Source organism: Equus caballus, chromosome 1 (genome assembly GCF_041296265.1).
Source record: "Equus caballus isolate H_3958 breed thoroughbred chromosome 1, TB-T2T, whole genome shotgun sequence".
NCBI classification, from domain to species: Eukaryota; Metazoa; Chordata; class Mammalia; order Perissodactyla; family Equidae; genus Equus; species Equus caballus.
Window position 1 is genome coordinate 26,153,772 of NC_091684.1, and position 17,204 is coordinate 26,170,975.

General features: G+C 40.2%; 1 protein-coding gene across 1 annotated transcript in view; it reads right to left on the reverse strand.

The window, feature by feature from the left end:
- The window catches only part of SORCS3 (sortilin related VPS10 domain containing receptor 3), a 566,847-nt gene that overhangs the window by 123,048 nt on the left and 426,595 nt on the right, over window positions 1-17,204 (reverse strand). Inside the window, exon 7 of the mRNA XM_001916814.6 lies at window positions 12,832-12,950. Within this exon, the coding sequence (XP_001916849.3) occupies window positions 12,832-12,950 (119 nt within the window). The remainder of the gene's footprint in view (window positions 1-12,831; window positions 12,951-17,204) is intronic.

Here is a 17,204-nt window from a genome sequence, read left to right on the forward strand (position 1 = left end):
GGCTATGGAGTTAAAGGCAGAGCAATTAAAATTTTAAAAGCTGCAACTCTGAAGTAAGTAGATATATATCCTAGTTAGAACGGTAATGGGGAGAGAGCTGGACTTGATAGTCTACTTCTCAGTCAGCAGCCCAACCGCCTTCATTATCAGCACTCTTGTTTTTATAACAATAGAATTATCTTTAATAGGAGAAAGCCCCAGAAAAGGGATCCTCCTGGGAGCTGGGCTTAGCAGAGTGGGTGCTGGGGATTTGCTGGGACTTGGAAGAGAAGGACAACAACCGGGAGACCTGGCTGGGTCATGATTCAACACCTCCTCTGCACCCTGGAATGGGGCTCAAGGGAAGCCAGGCCCCGAAACACACCACAGAAATTGGATACTGCATGGCAAGAGGTACAAGGCAAGTGGGGAAGGCTGGAGAAGGGTAGAGCTGGGGACAGAAATGATGATTAACCACGCTGCCACTCACCGCCTCGCCCCGCCCCCCCCCCCCCCACCCCCAGGAATGAGTGTTTGAATGATCCTTTAAGTGTATCTGAGGGTCAGCTCTCAGAGGGACGGGGCGTAATCAGATTGTACTGAATCCCATTAAGCCCTTCTTTGGTTAATGGTGCAGAAAGTTTCTGATCGGAAACAAAATTGAAACAGAGCCTGACAAACAGTCCAATGAACAAGGAGTAGAGTGAGACTTTCCTGTCCCTAATACCTACCAACATTGGGGCAACATCTGTCTATTCCACTTTTACAGTCATCTGGAAAAGTTTCTGGAAACACTAGCTATTTGGCACTCATGTGAAGATCTTCGAGTGGGAAAATGAAATGAGAAATAGATCACTGTCCTCTTTTGTCATTCTTTACAACCCAGGCAGGCCTGAGATCAAATCCCAACTCTGCCATTTACTGAGCTACACGAGGAAGGGTGATTATTCTAAACGTCTCTGAAACTTGATTTCCTCCATTGAAAATTAAAGATGATGATATCTACCACACCGAGATCCTGTGATGACTAAAGTAGAATTAAATAAAATAAAATGCACATAAATTTGCCACTAAATAAGTGTGAGGTCCTTTTCCAACTCTGACAACAATTCTTTCAGTTTGCTGATTGGCAGGTAAAAATTGGCGGTGTGGCTAGGTGGAAAGAATGTTTTGAAGAATCACTGCTTTGGTCATAGGAAACTGCAGATTCCAAATAGGGGAAGAGATCGAGAGTTGTGTAGCTGATCTCAATCCTTCCAGCTGAATACAGAAATGCTTGTGGTCCCTGGACAACACACCTGCTGCCTTCCAGACCAGAACTCACAGGCTCTATCTAACCATATGAGGCTCCTGGATATTTAAACACTAGGAGTACCACCCGCCCTGTAAAATGTACCGCACAGCATAGATGCCACCACTCCTCCTCATGCCCCTGAGGCGTTACTCATTAACAATAGCAGTCATTCCTACTAAACCACAGCAGTACTGACTTCTATGTAGCTATTACCCATTACTCAGAGGTGATACGCAAAAGGAAAAACAATTTGACACTCCTGAGCCAGACACATTCCATTCATATACTAGTTGAAAGGCAAATATTGATAACGTGTAGCAAATAACAGAATAATTCCCTAAAATTAAGGGAAAACCTTCCTTGCTGTTTTGGCCTAGTAAGCAACAAGCACTGTAACTTCTATGGAGCCTCAGAAGATCTCTTGGGAAAAAACAAGTCTTAATAATATATTAGGGGCGTGCACAGCAAAGCTCTAAATGGAGTGAAGAGACCACCAAGCCTAAAGGGTTGATGAGCATCCTCTAAATAAAGAGCCCCTCCCTGGAGCCTCTCTGTCTCAGCAGGGGACACTGGGAAATCATCAGCATCTGGATGGTAATTGATGCTGTACTGTAGGAATGGATGTGATGGAATTACTCAGAGAGAGTAGGAAGTGAACAGAGAAAAGGAACTTAGGAAGGGCTCTGAGAAAAACCCATATTAAAAGGTGGGCAGAGGAAGAGGCACCTGTGTGGGAGAGTAAGAAGAAGATGCTGGAGAGGTAGGAGGAGCAGCTGGACTGTCATTATCAAAGAAGTGTGCTTCAAGAAAGAAGGAACAGTTAAGAGATTCAAATGCTGTAGACAGGTCAACGAAGTTAATTGTTGAGAGGTGTAGTCTGAATATAATTCAAAGATATCTTTGATGAACTTGGCAAAGGTAATTTCAATGGAGTGGCAGAGGCAGAAGTCAGTCTCAAGTGGGTTAAAGAGAGAAGGAGATAAGAAAATGGGACAATAAATCTAGACAGCTCTCAAGAAATGTGGTTTTGAATGAAACATGGGACATTCATAGATAGGAGCATGGGGTTCAAAAAAAGTTTTGTTGTTTTGTTTTCTTAACTTAAGGATGATAGATATTTAAAAATATTTTAAAACTGATGAAAAGTCTGAAATTAAGGATGAATAAGCTAAAGATACGGGAGAAAGAAGGATGATCAATAAAGCCACGATGTCCCTGAGAAGTTAGAGGGGATGGGACTGGGTTTTTGAATTGAGAAATTTTATATGTGGATGAGGATGATTCTTTCTACTTGTCTTGCATAGTTCACTCTATCTATAATGCTGGATACATACTAGGGGCTCAATAAATTGGAAAGTGTTCAAGGTTGTCTTCAGTTGGGCTCCCCAGAAATGCAGAGCCTGAGACAAGGGTTTTTATGCAGGCATTTTTGGGAGCAGGCCGGGGACAAGTGTTTGATTTCTGCTTGTTTGTTTCTTTTTGAGGAATGATCCCAGGCAAGGAGTGGTGGAAATAGGACTTAAGAATCAAGGAGGGAGAGAAAGCCATCCCAGGGCACATTACGGAACTGATAATTACTATGAGCAACTGGGGCTCAATCCCACTGGGAGCTATGAAGACCATAGAGAATGAGGTTCAGAATTGCCCTTCTGACACTAGAAGAGAGGAGCACTTATCCACTGGCTCCCGACCCCAATTGGTCCAATTGTCTCAAAGGGACTTGACACTTAGCACTTCAAGGTTTGCATCTGCACCAGAATGCCTAAGGAGTCTCTTGCAAGCATCCCACTTGGGGAGAAATCAGCCCCAGAACAAAAAGCAAGAGGTTCACAGTGCAGCTGAGCAAGGTGTTATCAGGCCACTCCTGTGCACAGGTAGTTGCTGAGCAAATGTGAGCCAGAGGATGTGAGATGGGACATATGAGATATCTAACACAAAGGTCAACTAAACATCATTACTTCACAATCAGGTCACTAATTGGTGTTTATTCATGGACGTATTTCAAATAATAACAGTAACTTTCAGATCAAGCCACTAAAAATCATTCCAAGTACAGGAGACACATCCTAACTACATGCTATTTAAAGAACTTCCATTAGCACTGGCTGTTGAAAACATTTTACTTAAGATTCTGCGAGCGCTTCAAGAATATTCACCTGAAGATGTCTTTATTGGATTCTTTTGAAGATTGTCTCTGCAACTCTTTCATTTTCCTTTAAACTCCTGTGTTGTAAATGTGTCCCTAATGATGAAATTGCTGTTTATTTAACATTCAAAATCTCTCCCATTAAGGCCAAATTAACATGATTTAAAATATTGCCAAATAGTTTTTCTTTGAGTAATGACACTCTATTAATTTCCACCTCAGGGCTTTTTTCTTTCAGAAAGATAACAATTTATTAGGGACACAGTAGCCGCCCCATAGAGGCTTTTCTAGTTCCCATGCTGGTGCATAAAACAGGATCTGAAACAAAGTATCAAAACCAGGTAAGCTGGAGACCAAGATGCTACAAGAAGCTGTTCAAGAGTCTTGAAAGAGAATTAAACCCCAGAATCTCTCTAGTTACATATATAGCATTAGAAGTTGTAGTTTCTTTATAACCAGCACCATGGAAGGTATGTGGGAAGATTTTATCATGCATGTATGTCAATACATGAGTTGAACCCCTGAATAATTAAAAAATGAATTTGGGGGAAAGATTGTGTAATCTTTTATGTGATAGGCTTACAAAAACCCTTAAAAGAGAATGTGCATACACAAAATAGTGACGCTGGTTTTTGCATGTGGATTAGTCTCTTGATTCTTGCATTTTATAAGGCTCTGTAGTTTGCAAAGCATTTCAAAGCCATTATTATCTCCCTTGAGCCTCACAACAACCTTCCAGTTTAGGCAGGGCGAGTAGCCTGATTCCATTCTTCAGAGATGAGGAAATTAGTGCTCTCAGAGTCCAAGCGACTTGACTTGCCCGGTGTTCCCTGGCTGGTAGGTGGCAGATCCCTGATTACAACCCAGGTCTCTAAGTTCAGGGTTCTTTTTCCCATCTCACACCCCTAGCTACTGGAATCGTTAACTGCTTGAGAGCAGGGATGACATCCTCTACGTTTGCCACGCTCCATTGCACCTGGCATACTTCTAGGGGCTCAACAAATATTTGTTAATCACCTAGCACTTGTTAATTGCTAATACTTCTAGAACATCTCCCAACAAACAAAAAAACAGTACAACAATACTAGCTTTCTATGTTCATACTGGGAACTCTTAAAAACTAACAGCATCTTGATTTCAAACTACTGACTGGCTTCCTGTAGTATTGGAATTATCCTAGAACCACTCTGGTGCATGCATTGCTCCGTCCTCAGAATCCCTTGCTAGAGAGAGGGCTTCTCTTCTGATTACATGTGCACACATTACTAGGAGTCAAAAGTGGTATTAGGTTAGGAGATGGATGCACACACTGTTACTGGTCTAGCTGCAGATGTAGAGAAGGATTTGGCAGAGTTGGGATGGCCTTCCCTCCTTTGAATTTTCTGCTCTCGCCACACCTCTAGAGTACTTTATTTGTATGTTAATTATGGAGCTGTTTTTTTCTCTTGAATTTTAGATATTTGAATATACATCCGTATCATACATTATTTCTTTAACATAATCACCTGTGTTTTATTCAATGAGTAAATGAATCCTTATTATATTCAAGGCCACCTCCTGTGCCATGAAAAGAAGATAGGGCAGGGTTTCATGCAGCCCAGGAAAGACACACAAACCTCTTGTGATGGCTTACTACAGTTCTGTCCTTGTTTCTGCATCATGCTCCCTAATAGCCATGGTAGGAATTCCATCATGGAAAGGACTTTACTGCTACCATGGCCGAACTACCTATTCCCCAGGACAATCACTAGACAAGCTGCTCCATAAGGAGAAAAGACGGGATTTCCAGCCATCTTGGCTCAGAACACAGAAACCAACTTCTCTCTCTCCCTTGTCCTACAGAGGAAAGGTGATTTCTCTTTCATCCTTATGGACCAGAGGCATTTCAGGAAGACACTTTCCCATTAAAACAAAGGCTCTTCCGGGGAGGATTAGCTCCTTTTGATTTCACTACGAAACCCCAGGCCCTGGGCCCCCTGCACACAACAGGCATTGACAGAGTTACAAAGTTCACAGCTTTCTGTGCATCTCCAGCTCAGCGCTCCCATTAGTAGGAGATCAAACATGAGGTCCCCTCAAGCAAAACCATCAAGGTGGCTACTTTTACCTCTTTGTCAACAGAAAAATAAAAGGTGAGGCAGAGCCTTTGGGGTTTCTCTAAATTGTAGCAGCCATGTGAGTCGCATATAGACCCTCCCTCCACACACAAGATATAGCATCAAAACTAATAACATCATGTCTAGACAAAGAAAATTATCTGTGGGCATAATGGGCATGGTGAGCTTCCCTTTAGAGGAGCAAATGGGAGGGGGTGAATTTTTATGCAAAATTAACATCATGGGAAGTTCATGATGAGGAGGTTACCTAGGCTTTTGGTTATTTACACTGCACTCTCAGATGCATATATATTTGTATATTATGACTCACTCGTGGGTAAATAATTATGCCTTAAATACACACATCACATTTATTAATATGCTGAGAAAGCACATGAGCCTGGATGTCACCTGAATTCCTGGTGCTTCGGTTGTCCACACACAAAAATGCCTGACTTTTGACCCATGGAGCCAGAAGTACTACAAAAAGTCAGTGGTTCTCAAACATTTCTTAGCAGCAGATTCCTTTTGTAAAACGAAAACGTGTTAAGAACCCTGATATACAGAGCAAACAAAAGCAGAGTTGCTCTATTTAAGGAGGGGTTAAGAGTCCTGGAGCCCCACCTGGCAAGACACCGTCCTCCATTTTTTGGTGGTTCCTGAGATGAGTTCCCTAAGACTCAGCGTAAAAACTGCCAAGAAACATATTTGCACAGAAGGCTTCTAATAATTTAAAAAAGAGCAATAAACAAACAAACAAAAAAAGGAAGCAGCCAAGCAATTAAAAATGACCAACAGTAGAGGAAAAAGGAAGAATAATACCATAAAGTTTCATGCAAGGAAGCTGCTAAAATTGACACAAAAATTAGTTCTGAGCTTTCTAGCAACTATAAAGAGGGAAAGATAAAACTAGCTAGAGTTAGTTAAAGAAAATAGAGAAAAGTCACTTCTCCAGGACGATTCTCTAATTTATTTTTTTGCCACTTCACTCTCTCCCATGACTACAGCCGCCCTTGGATGGAGCAGTCCTGTTGCGTTATGTTCTCAGTCTTCCTCAACTTTACCCATGCCTTCCCCTCTGCCAGGAATGCCCTTTGTCCTTCACCCATCTAACTGTGCTCCCAGCCCCCCTGCCAAGAAGCCTGTGCCAACCTCCCACCCAGGGCAGGGTGAAGAGCTCTTCCTCCTCTCTCTAAGAGCAACATGTGCTTTCCACTAATATAGCTCTTATAACACTACATTATAATTGTGTAGTCGTCTGTGTTCCCCACTGGGCTGAATATATTTTAATATATTTAAATGAATGAATATAAAGAGGGCACTGAATAACATAATGGATAATTCCTGGACAGCAGTTTTATAAAAATGCAGAGACATTCTATATATGAGCATTTCTTATGCAGTGAGCAACTGCCAATTACCCTAAGTTGTCTTATATTGTTAGCTGGAGAAACGAGATTCCCTTGCTTTAAAAAGATAACTAACTACTCTCCCTGAGAATAAGGACGGCGTCTTATCTTCTCAGTTCAGTTCAGTTCAGCAAACATTTACTGAGCGCCAGTCATTATGCTAAGTGCAGGAGAAACAATGATGAATAAGATATAGCCCTGTTCCTCTTAATGTTTACAGACTGGCTGGGGAAACATAATACTCATGAATAAGTAGTCAGCAAAGGAGCTTGGTCCAGTCCTGAATGAGGACGTCTGGGAAGACTTCCTATAGGAGGCATTGCCTAAGTTAAATCGTAAAAAATGAGTTCATTTAGTAAAGAGAGATTTTCAGCAGGGGAGAAAAAAAAAAAAAACCTAGAAAGGCATATTAGGCAAGAAATGACATGTGTGTATGGAGACTAACAAAGTTTATTTCTATTGAAGGGTAAAATATAACAAGGAAGGTATATGGGGAGCAGTGGTGGGGTAGAGAATTCACATGAGGCTGATGGAGTAGGTAGGCTCCAGATCATAGAGGAGCTTGTAGGCAATCTTAAGAAAATTGAATTCCAACCTATAGGTGATGAGCAGCCACTGAAGGCAGGAACATTGATTTTTATTTTAAATAAATTACTTTGGAAATAGTGTTATGAATGAATTGTGGGGTTGCTGATCTGGGAGCAAGGAAATCAGTTGGCAAGCTATTGCAACATTTCAGAAAATACATGATAACGGTTTATAAATTATTTTAAATAGACCAGTAATAATGGTGCTTCCCCCTTTTCTTCTCATAAATCACCCCAGAGCAATAAGAAAAACAAGAAAGAAAAATGGAAACTCTATACTTAATAAACTATAACCCTGGAACACAATATATGTAGAAAGAAAGGCAAATGCAGTGAAAGACCAATGGTGCAGACAGGAGCCAGGGCAAAAATGCCTACAGCTACAAATCTTAGACCAAGCTGGAAAAGTAGAGTTCTCCAAAGACGACATTTCTCAAGGAGCAAAACTAACAATCTATTATTTGGAACCAAAGGGAACATAGACCAGGAATTGGCAGTGGGAGTATTTCTGAAACTGATCAGTGACAAGGAGAAGCTGGAGAAGCATGGCTGGATAAAGAGCCACTCAGGTGGTTCCATCTTACGAGTAGAACCCACTCACAGACAACAATCTCGAGTTATATGGAACCTCACTGAGAACCAAGGAGGACTCTTGTCAAGCTGAAACAGAGTTCTGATCTACCCCCAAGATGTGCCTCCGCAAAGAGTTCATGCAGGAACAGCTCATGTCATCAAAAAATAAGTAATGGAGAAAAACATCAAGATAAAACAAAACACAAGAATTATAAAATAATACACCAAAGTAAAACAAGGAAAGGGACAGGAAAAACAAAGAGCAGATATTGAACAAGAACTACTTCCGTGGAGCAAACAGAAATTATGACCATTTAGCTATGATTAAAAATAACCCATATGATGAGGAGATCACCTCTACAAGGAAAGAGTTTAAAGCAGAAATACAAGGGCTGAGGGTAGATATGTTGAGATAACAAAAAGTGATGAAGTATAATCTGGGAAAACTCAGGAAAGAATCTAAACAACAGCAGCAGAAAAAGAGCCGGGACACTGCTGCATACTCGTTCGAGGATGATATGGGTAGGACTTTTTAAATCTCATTTTGCCCAGGGAGTTAAAATGGATTAGAGGAAACCAAAACGATGGCTCTCCTTTGTCTTCTCTGTCTATTGTACACATCCTAAGTGTCCTGGAAGAAGAGAGCCAAAACAATGGGACGGAAATAAAATATATATTTCAAAAGGTAAATCACAGGGACTTTTGAGAAATTAAAAAGAAAGGAGAAATTGAACTAATTGAATGCGACTTATATTCCAGGGGAAAGAATCAACATACAATGACCAGCCACAAAACATACACTAATAAAGCAAAAAGTATTCAAATACATATTTTAAAAAAGGAGTTTAGGTATCAAGGGCAAATCTATCCATATACATATATAAGTTTATCTATAGACATATTTACATATGTGCGTATATATATATATATATATATATCTCAACATATTTTAAGCATTCAAGAATTCACCTTTCTCTTTTCTTCTTTTCCTTTTTTTTGTTGGTGAGGAAGATTGGTCCCGAGCTAACATCTGTGCCAATCTTCCTCTATTTCGTGTGTGGGATGCTGCCATAGCGTGGCTTAATGAGCGGTAGGTAGTTCTGTATCCAGGACTTGCCAACTCCAGGCCACCAAAGCAGAGTGCATGAACTTAACCACTACACCACCAGGCTGGCCCCTACCTTTCTTGAAGACATTACTAAAGGACAAACTTTAGACAATCAAGAAATAAATGGAAAAACTAGTAAAAGAACTAGTGGTCACCACTGAATACATTTATCTACAAAACTAAGATCAAGATGAATGCAGGAATGCTGTTTCAGAGCAGAATATAAATGTCCTAAATGATTTAATTAACAAAAATTGGAGTTGGATAAAGGGGAAAGAGTGGGAGGTCATAAACACATCCTATTTTTTTCCACTTTTCTTCAGCAGTGCCTCATAACATATTTAAATCTAACAGAATTATGTTTTACGATAGGAAAGCAAACACTAGAAGATAATATAATCAACCAAAATTGGTTGGTAGGTGGTAGAAGAATTAAGAAAGAAGGAGGAAAAAGAAATGCATGGAAATACACTAATTCTATAAGCTTGCAAAATGAAATCAATAGATATTATTCAAAAATAAAAGATTTGCTATGTTACGTAAAGTTATATTCATAAAGCTAAGTAGTTAGAACAAATATTCAAATTCTCAAAGAAACACAGAGGGAAGAAAGCAAGGAAAACAGACCATATAATGAGTTTTAAGATAAAGAAGCAATTTTAACTAAAAACTAAGCATAAACTGTCAGAACTAAGACATATCTGTCAGATCAACCAATGCAAATAACCAAACTCACTTATGAGAAGGAAAAGACTCTGATTAAATACCGAGAGCTGACTGACTTCTTTTTGTACTTGCAACAGGTATGAATGTTTACCTGCCAACTACTAGCACTCTTTTATTTCATTTCAATCTTAGCCAATTGGCAGTTACAAATAATAGCATTTAATCTGTGTTTATTTGATGATTGATGAAATTCAATGTTTTTCTCAAGAGTATTGACCTTTTGCATTTTGGGGGTCATTGTTATTCCATTGCTTCCCATCTCTTTCAAAGTAAAAAAAAAAAAAAGTCCTTAAAACAGTCTTTGAAGCCCTGTGAGATCTAGCACCTATGCCTTTCTGATGTTATCTCTAAACTCTCCTTCCAGGTCTCATTTGCTGCTTCCTTCTCATCTCCCTGAGCTCTAAATATTGGAGCCCTGTGGGCAGTCTTTTCCTAAATCTTGGCAGGTCATTGGCACTATCATCTCCTTATTCATGAGTATTTACTGAACACATCATAAGGCAAAACAAACATTGTTTGGTGCTGTACAGATAGAATTAACAAATATAATCTTCCCAGCAATGCAGGAAGTGGGTACTGCAATTACCCTCTTTTTATAGATGAGTCAAATGAGGTAAAGCTCAAAGTCACCCAGCAAATTGTGGCAAGCAAAGGTTGGAATAGACGCTGGCCGTTAGGCTCCAAACTACAGGTTCTTAACCACAAGTCTTCACAGTCTTTCCTATGTACATATATATGGATAGATGGATAGATAGATAGATAGATAGATAGATCATACATATATTTTTTCCTGTCTGCTACTCGAATGTAAATACCCTTAAAGCAGGAACTTTATTATGTTTACTGTGTTATTCCAAGTACCTAGAACAGTGGGCCTGAAACATAGTAGGCAGTCAATAAAACTTGACTGATTAATGGGAACTCTTATGTCCTTCAAACAAAATAAAAATTAAAGGAATACTTCTGTTCATTTCCCATATAATAAAAAAAAAAGAAACATTTCAGAATAGTTAGAAAAAAAAATCTGGATATCTGCCTGTAGAGTTACAGAAAACTTTATACAATATAAGGAAAAATGAATCTTAAAAATATCTGAACATTTAAAATTCTAAGTCAAGTTTCCCAGAAACCATTCTGCCATGTTCATCATTATATGCAGTATCAGCATTAAGGAAAGGGCAATCAGATTGGCAAATTCATAAATCATCCCTGTGCTCCCAGCTTAAAAAAATTAAATAGAGAGAAAGAGATAATAAAGCTTTAAACAAAGACCATGACAATGGGAATGGAATGAAAGGAAATATTTGAGAAATAACTAAGGTTGATATTAGCAGAGGCCCAGATTCATTTAATTTGGTGACACGGATAGACTTCAGGCTTCTAGCTTGAGCTACCTGGTAGAAGGCAGTGCCACCAATGTGTCAGGTTCAAGGGGGACATGTTGATTTATGTTACCTGTGGAACGTCCAAGGTGAGATGTTGAGATGGCTCTTAGATATACAGGTCTGCAGTACATGCTAGAGGTACATGCCAGCTCATTGACTTAAGAGCCATCAGAACATAGAGATGGTACCCAAAACCATAGGCTCTTCCAGGCAGTGAGTCCTGGGTGCAAAGAGAAGTAGGCCAATGGCAGAAAGCTGGGGAGCACCAAGAGTAGTGCCTAATACCGTCTGGTTTGCATTGTGATATATTCAATAAATGCTTGTGAATAAGGAAATGATAGTGCCAATGATCTGCCAAGATTTAGGAAAAAATTCCTAAGATTCTGGCTTTTAATCAAACTGAGAAACATGGATTTTTTTAAGCCACAAAGACCTCTTTTTCTCTCCCTCTTTCAAGCTGGTTTTTGAGTGGCTGGCTCCTTTTTCTGTATTTTACTAAAACTCAAAAATCCACACAACTAACCTGTAAAAAGAGGTAACTGCTACATCCATAATCTATCACTACAACAAGTAGTCACTCAGCACCCCAGATTTGCAAAGCCATCTTGTTAGGACCAAGGATGAAGGGTAAAATGTCTGTCTAAAATATTGTCCCTATCCACAGAGTGTAAAATACAATTTGGAAAGAAGGAGACAAATCTACTAAGATTTAAGTAATGACTCCTAACTCGGGGAGATTTCAAAATCCAGGGTTCCTATGGGAAACGGTGTGCAAAACAACTGACAGTAGAAGGGTGGAAAGGAAGAATGGGGAAAATCAACGTTGCTGTCAAACGCAGTTTGATTTGTCACATACACACACAGATACACAGTGTCAGCCACTTGGTGGAGCATCACCTTTTCTCCCCCATCATTTTTGTTCTATTTTGCACCTCTTTCCAGTGAAACTCAAAACCTAAAACAAGGCTCCCCTTGCCTGCCTAAACATGTAAGTCCCACCTAGTTTTCTCTAAGAGTCAGAGTTCCCGCAATGAAGGATTTTGGGCATGGACATTTGAGGAGGTAGTCAGTACTGGAAAGGGAGAGGAAGATTTAGTGAGAGCTAGATATTTCCAGGAAGTAAACACTAGAGATACTTAATTTCTTAGAGATTCTCATTCCCAAGTTCTCATTCTGTTTACAAGTCACTTTGGACAGAAATAGAATGTGGCATTGATAGATTACTTAAAGTCAAATCCCATTAGAAATTTGACTCTAAGTAATCTCAAACCCCAGCCCAAGTCCTAGTCATTCCAAGACCCCTTTGGTACAAGAAAACAGCAATCCAACTATACTGACCCACAACACCTTCATCTTTCACAGACGCCTGGGATCTCCCCAGGGGACTGGGTCCACAAAAGTCAAAAGAAAGACAGCATCCCATCTCAACATCTTCACAACCTCTCAAAACTGTCCTCACGTTCCTAGTAAGCAGCTGACGTCACCTACGCATCCTCCTTCTACCACTGATGGCACTTTCTGGACTCACCTGAATGAAGATATACTCATCCTGGACGACCAGGGAACTGAAGTCAATGGAGCGGGCAAAGGGCCCACTCCGAGTTGTCTCGGCACATTCCTGGATCCTGCAGGTGAGGTAGTGAGCATCTGAAATGGGAGGGCAGAGCGACACTTAGACACAAGAGGAAAAGGTAAGCAAAGCTTTCATCAGCACTCAGAGGTCTATCTCATAGGCAATCGATGACCTAATTTAAAACAACAAGGAGCTTCCATTCTCTTGTCCACAAAATTTGTAATAATTTTTAAAAAATGGTAATATCTAGTTCAGGCAAGGAAGGGGGGGGGAAGAGTTAATCTTATATCTAACTGGCAAAAGAGTAAATTAGTATAGCTTTTTGGAGGAACACATTTGAAATATCAGAATTTTAAATGCGCATATCTTACACCAGCAATTCTAATTCAAGGAATGTTTTCTAGAGAAATACTCATATACTTTCACCAAGAGACAAGGGCAAAGATGTTCATGGTGGCATTGTTCATAGCAGTGAAAAACTGGAAAGAGGCTAACTGTCCATGAATTAAGGAACATTTAAGTAAACTAAGGTAGACATATAACAGAGTAGCGTCCTGCAAATAAGAGAATTAGGTAGTTACATATGCATCGACATACTGATTTCTCCAAGATACACTGTTGTGCAACCTTTTAAAAAATTATTTAAGCAACATGTATAGTATGATCCAATTTATGTACCAAAAACCCACCCTTGTCTTTATAAATATAGGTTTGTGTCATAACTGCATAGAAAAGAGTTTTAAAGGATACATATAAAAATTAGCTATGATTACTTTTGGGGAAAGGAATGAACTTAAGATAGAGTTGAAATGGTGTCTTTGCTTTTTATATTATATAAGTCTTTATTAATTTTACAATAAGAATGTATTTACTTATTACTTATATAAAATTTATAAAACTTTTATAATGACTTGTAAAATCTTCTAAAGATCTCAGGCAAAAGGTTTAAATAAGCAAAAATTCACAACATTTGAGTTTAAAACAGGGGTACTTTAAATTATCCCTAAGTGTTGATCTTCAATTAATTTACTAATTGATTCCACAGGTATTTCTTGTGTGCATACAATGTATTGGGTATTGTTTAGGCATTAGGAATACAGCTGTGAATGAGACAGATTTTCTATTCTAAAAAACCTGTTGTCTAGGAAAGGGCTTACTCACATAATTTGCAGCTAGCTACTATACACAGTTATTTATATACATGATGCTAATTTAATAAAGAAACATATTTTGCTAGGAAATGAATTCATTATGTGTTACACCCCTACTTCTCAGATGTCCATATCCGAGCAAAGTCTGTTTGCTTTAGTATCCACCATCTGAACATGTCAAACATCGATTTCCTTCTTTCCGTGAGCAGTCTTATCATCTGCCCAGTAGCTCAAGCCTCCTAACTTCTCTTTCTTCTGCATGCCACAATCCAGGTGGTTCCCAGCCTTGACAGTTCTGCCTCTGAAATGCTTCCAGAGTCTCTCCTCTTCTCTCCATGACTCTTGCCACCTGCCTGGACAAGTCTTTCTCATATGTGTTGCCTGTTGCATCCATTTCACAACTAGAATGCATGCACATGATGGATTGGAAACTGGATGGATGGGAGGCAAGGAGTCAGAGTCATCTCTAAGACCTAAAGCTCAGCTAATCCCTCCCAAATTCAAAACCACCAGCAGTTCTGAGTGCCCAGGGACAAAGCCCAAACATCTTTACACAGAATAGAAGGCCTAATAAAACCAAAAGCCAAAAGGGCCAAGTAAATAACATATAAGGGTGAAACAAGCTGGAGTGAGAGGATAAATGGCAGCTGGCACATGGCCTCAGTGCCAGAGACACTGAGGAGCAGCGGGGACTACAGCTAAATGGCCAACACTTGCCTCTTTAAGCTCATCACTGACATGCAGAAACAAGACATTCTGAGCTTCTAAATAAAGCTAACTATTCCTATTTTTTTAATGTGAATTTTCCTGATTTTTAAAAAATTGACTACTAGCTTAATTTTAAAATAGAGGGCAGTCCAAACAAAACAAGCCTACAGTCCAAAGGAACCTGGGAGCCACTCATTTCCCATGTGCACTCTGTAATCTGGTCCCCACCAGTCTCTGCGGAGAAGAGACAGACCCTCTTGCCCCCATTCCCTGACCGTCACTAAGATCAGCTTGTTCCCCATTCTGTAAGTACAGCCTACTTGTCCTTCCCCTTTGTCTCTGTTCACAGAGAAAGCCAAGAGTGGTCTGGCTTTCCACTTCTGGCTGAGAAACAGAGGGAGGCAAGGAGCCCAGGCTGTGCGTTGGAGCACATGGCCTGTCCACCAGCAATATTCTTGGACCCACACAGCCTTAGGAATTTGCTCCTAGAATAAAGCACAAAAACCCACTGAAAAGCTGCAGTAAATACATGTAAAGAAAACACAAGTGTTGACATGACAACCTGCTTCCTTCTTGCCAGCAAGTGTCTCAGAAAGCTCCTTACACTGGTAATCAGAGGTGCACAAAGGAGGACATCTGCTTATCCCCACACACAGACTTGTTTCCCCCTTTCTATTCACTATTCACTCTCGCATGCAGACACAGAAAAGAATCAAGTGTGTTCAAGGCCACCCCAAACAAAATCAAAACCTCCCTAAACCTTGGCCTGTGGCAGGTGAGCAATTGTGCCAACCTCATCTTACTTCTTGACTCTCCCCCTGCTTGCCACTGCCCAGCATGGAACCAAAGGTCCAAGCTAACAGGAAAGCAGCAGCAAAATGAATTTTTGAAATCCACTTAAAATTCAGGGGCCTGCAGTCTTTATATGGGCTCATATTAGACGTCTCAATGATGTTACTTTTCAAAACACAGAGACACGATAATCAGTGCTATGGCACCCACTGCCTTGTGAGAACCCAAAGTGCGGGGCATGGGGAGAGTAAATTATCAGGCAGCCTGGCCCCCAGGTGGAAGCAACTGAGGGCTGCAGGGGACTATGGGTGCCAAAGTGAGCAGGGGACACAATTTGGCTCAAGCCTTGCATTTGAAAAAGGTCTCAAATTTCAACTTTGGACATTATTTCTAAACAAGAGTGGATTCAGTAATAAAGATTCTATGATGAAACTGAAAGAAGACATTTGTCATACAACTTGAAATCTCAAAATAGGCTTCGAATAACTGTGGCTTTTTTGGGGTTTGGTTTTTTTTTTTTTTTTTTTTTATTAAAGATTTTTATTTTTTCCTTTTTCTCCCCAAAGCCCCCCGGTACATAGTTGTGTATTCTTCGTTGTGGGTTCCTCTAGCTGTGGCATGTGGGACGCCGCCTCAGCGTGGTCCGACGAGCAGTGCCATGTCCGCGCCCAGGATTCGAACCGACAAAACACTGGGCCGCCTGCAGCGGAGCGCGCGAACGTAACCACTCGGCCACGGGGCCAGCCCCGGGTTTGGTTTTTAATAACACCAAATGCTTGATAAAATGGAAGCGGTCCAGATCTCTTGAGCATATTATGGTGTTTGAGAGAAAGGCCTCTGAAGCTGGAAAGCACTGAGTTCAAATCCTGAACTTGCTACTTGCTGACTGTTCTTGGCTAAGTGGCAGCACCAGTTTTCATCTGGAAGATGCAGACAAGTTCGGATTTGCCTCTGAGGACTGTTGTCAGGGTTAAATAATGTAGGAAATAATAATGTAGGTTAAATAATGTAGGTTATGTAGGAAAAGTGCTTAGTACATTGTTAGATAAATTTTAAAAGATCAATAAATGTTAGCTCTTTTTTTATTATGAAGAGAGAAGGAAGGGGACTGAACACTCAGCATCCCTCATACTTTCAATTAATAACAAGTAATGTTCTACTTTATTGGGGAGAATAAAAAGACCATGAGAGCACAGGTCCTACTAGTAAGGTCATATTCCTAATTTATATCACTATTTACTTTCTTGAAATGCTATGGGTATCCAGACAAGAAAAAGCATGTCTGAGCTGGAATAAGCAAGGAAGACGTGAAGGAGGAGGCAGCCCTTGTCTTTAGCCTGGATGGAGAAGTGCGCTATGTGAGGAGGGAACTCCTGATAAAGGGAGGGGGAAACTGCACCTGGACGTTTAGGCAGGTGAGGCTCACGAAACACATGGAAGGCCCTATATCATCACATGTTAATGGGCGGACTTTGATCAATCCTTATTCTTGAACTCTTTTCTGTCCTCTCTGTTGGAATGTCTTCAAATGAAAACCTATACAGACCAGATTGAATGAAGATCTCATTTGGATCTCCCTGTGGGGAAAACCAGAGAGTGATTTCCCAAGTGGCTGAGAAACACGTCATTCTCATGATTAATGTATTTCTAAATACCAAATGTCTTTCTAAAGTATTT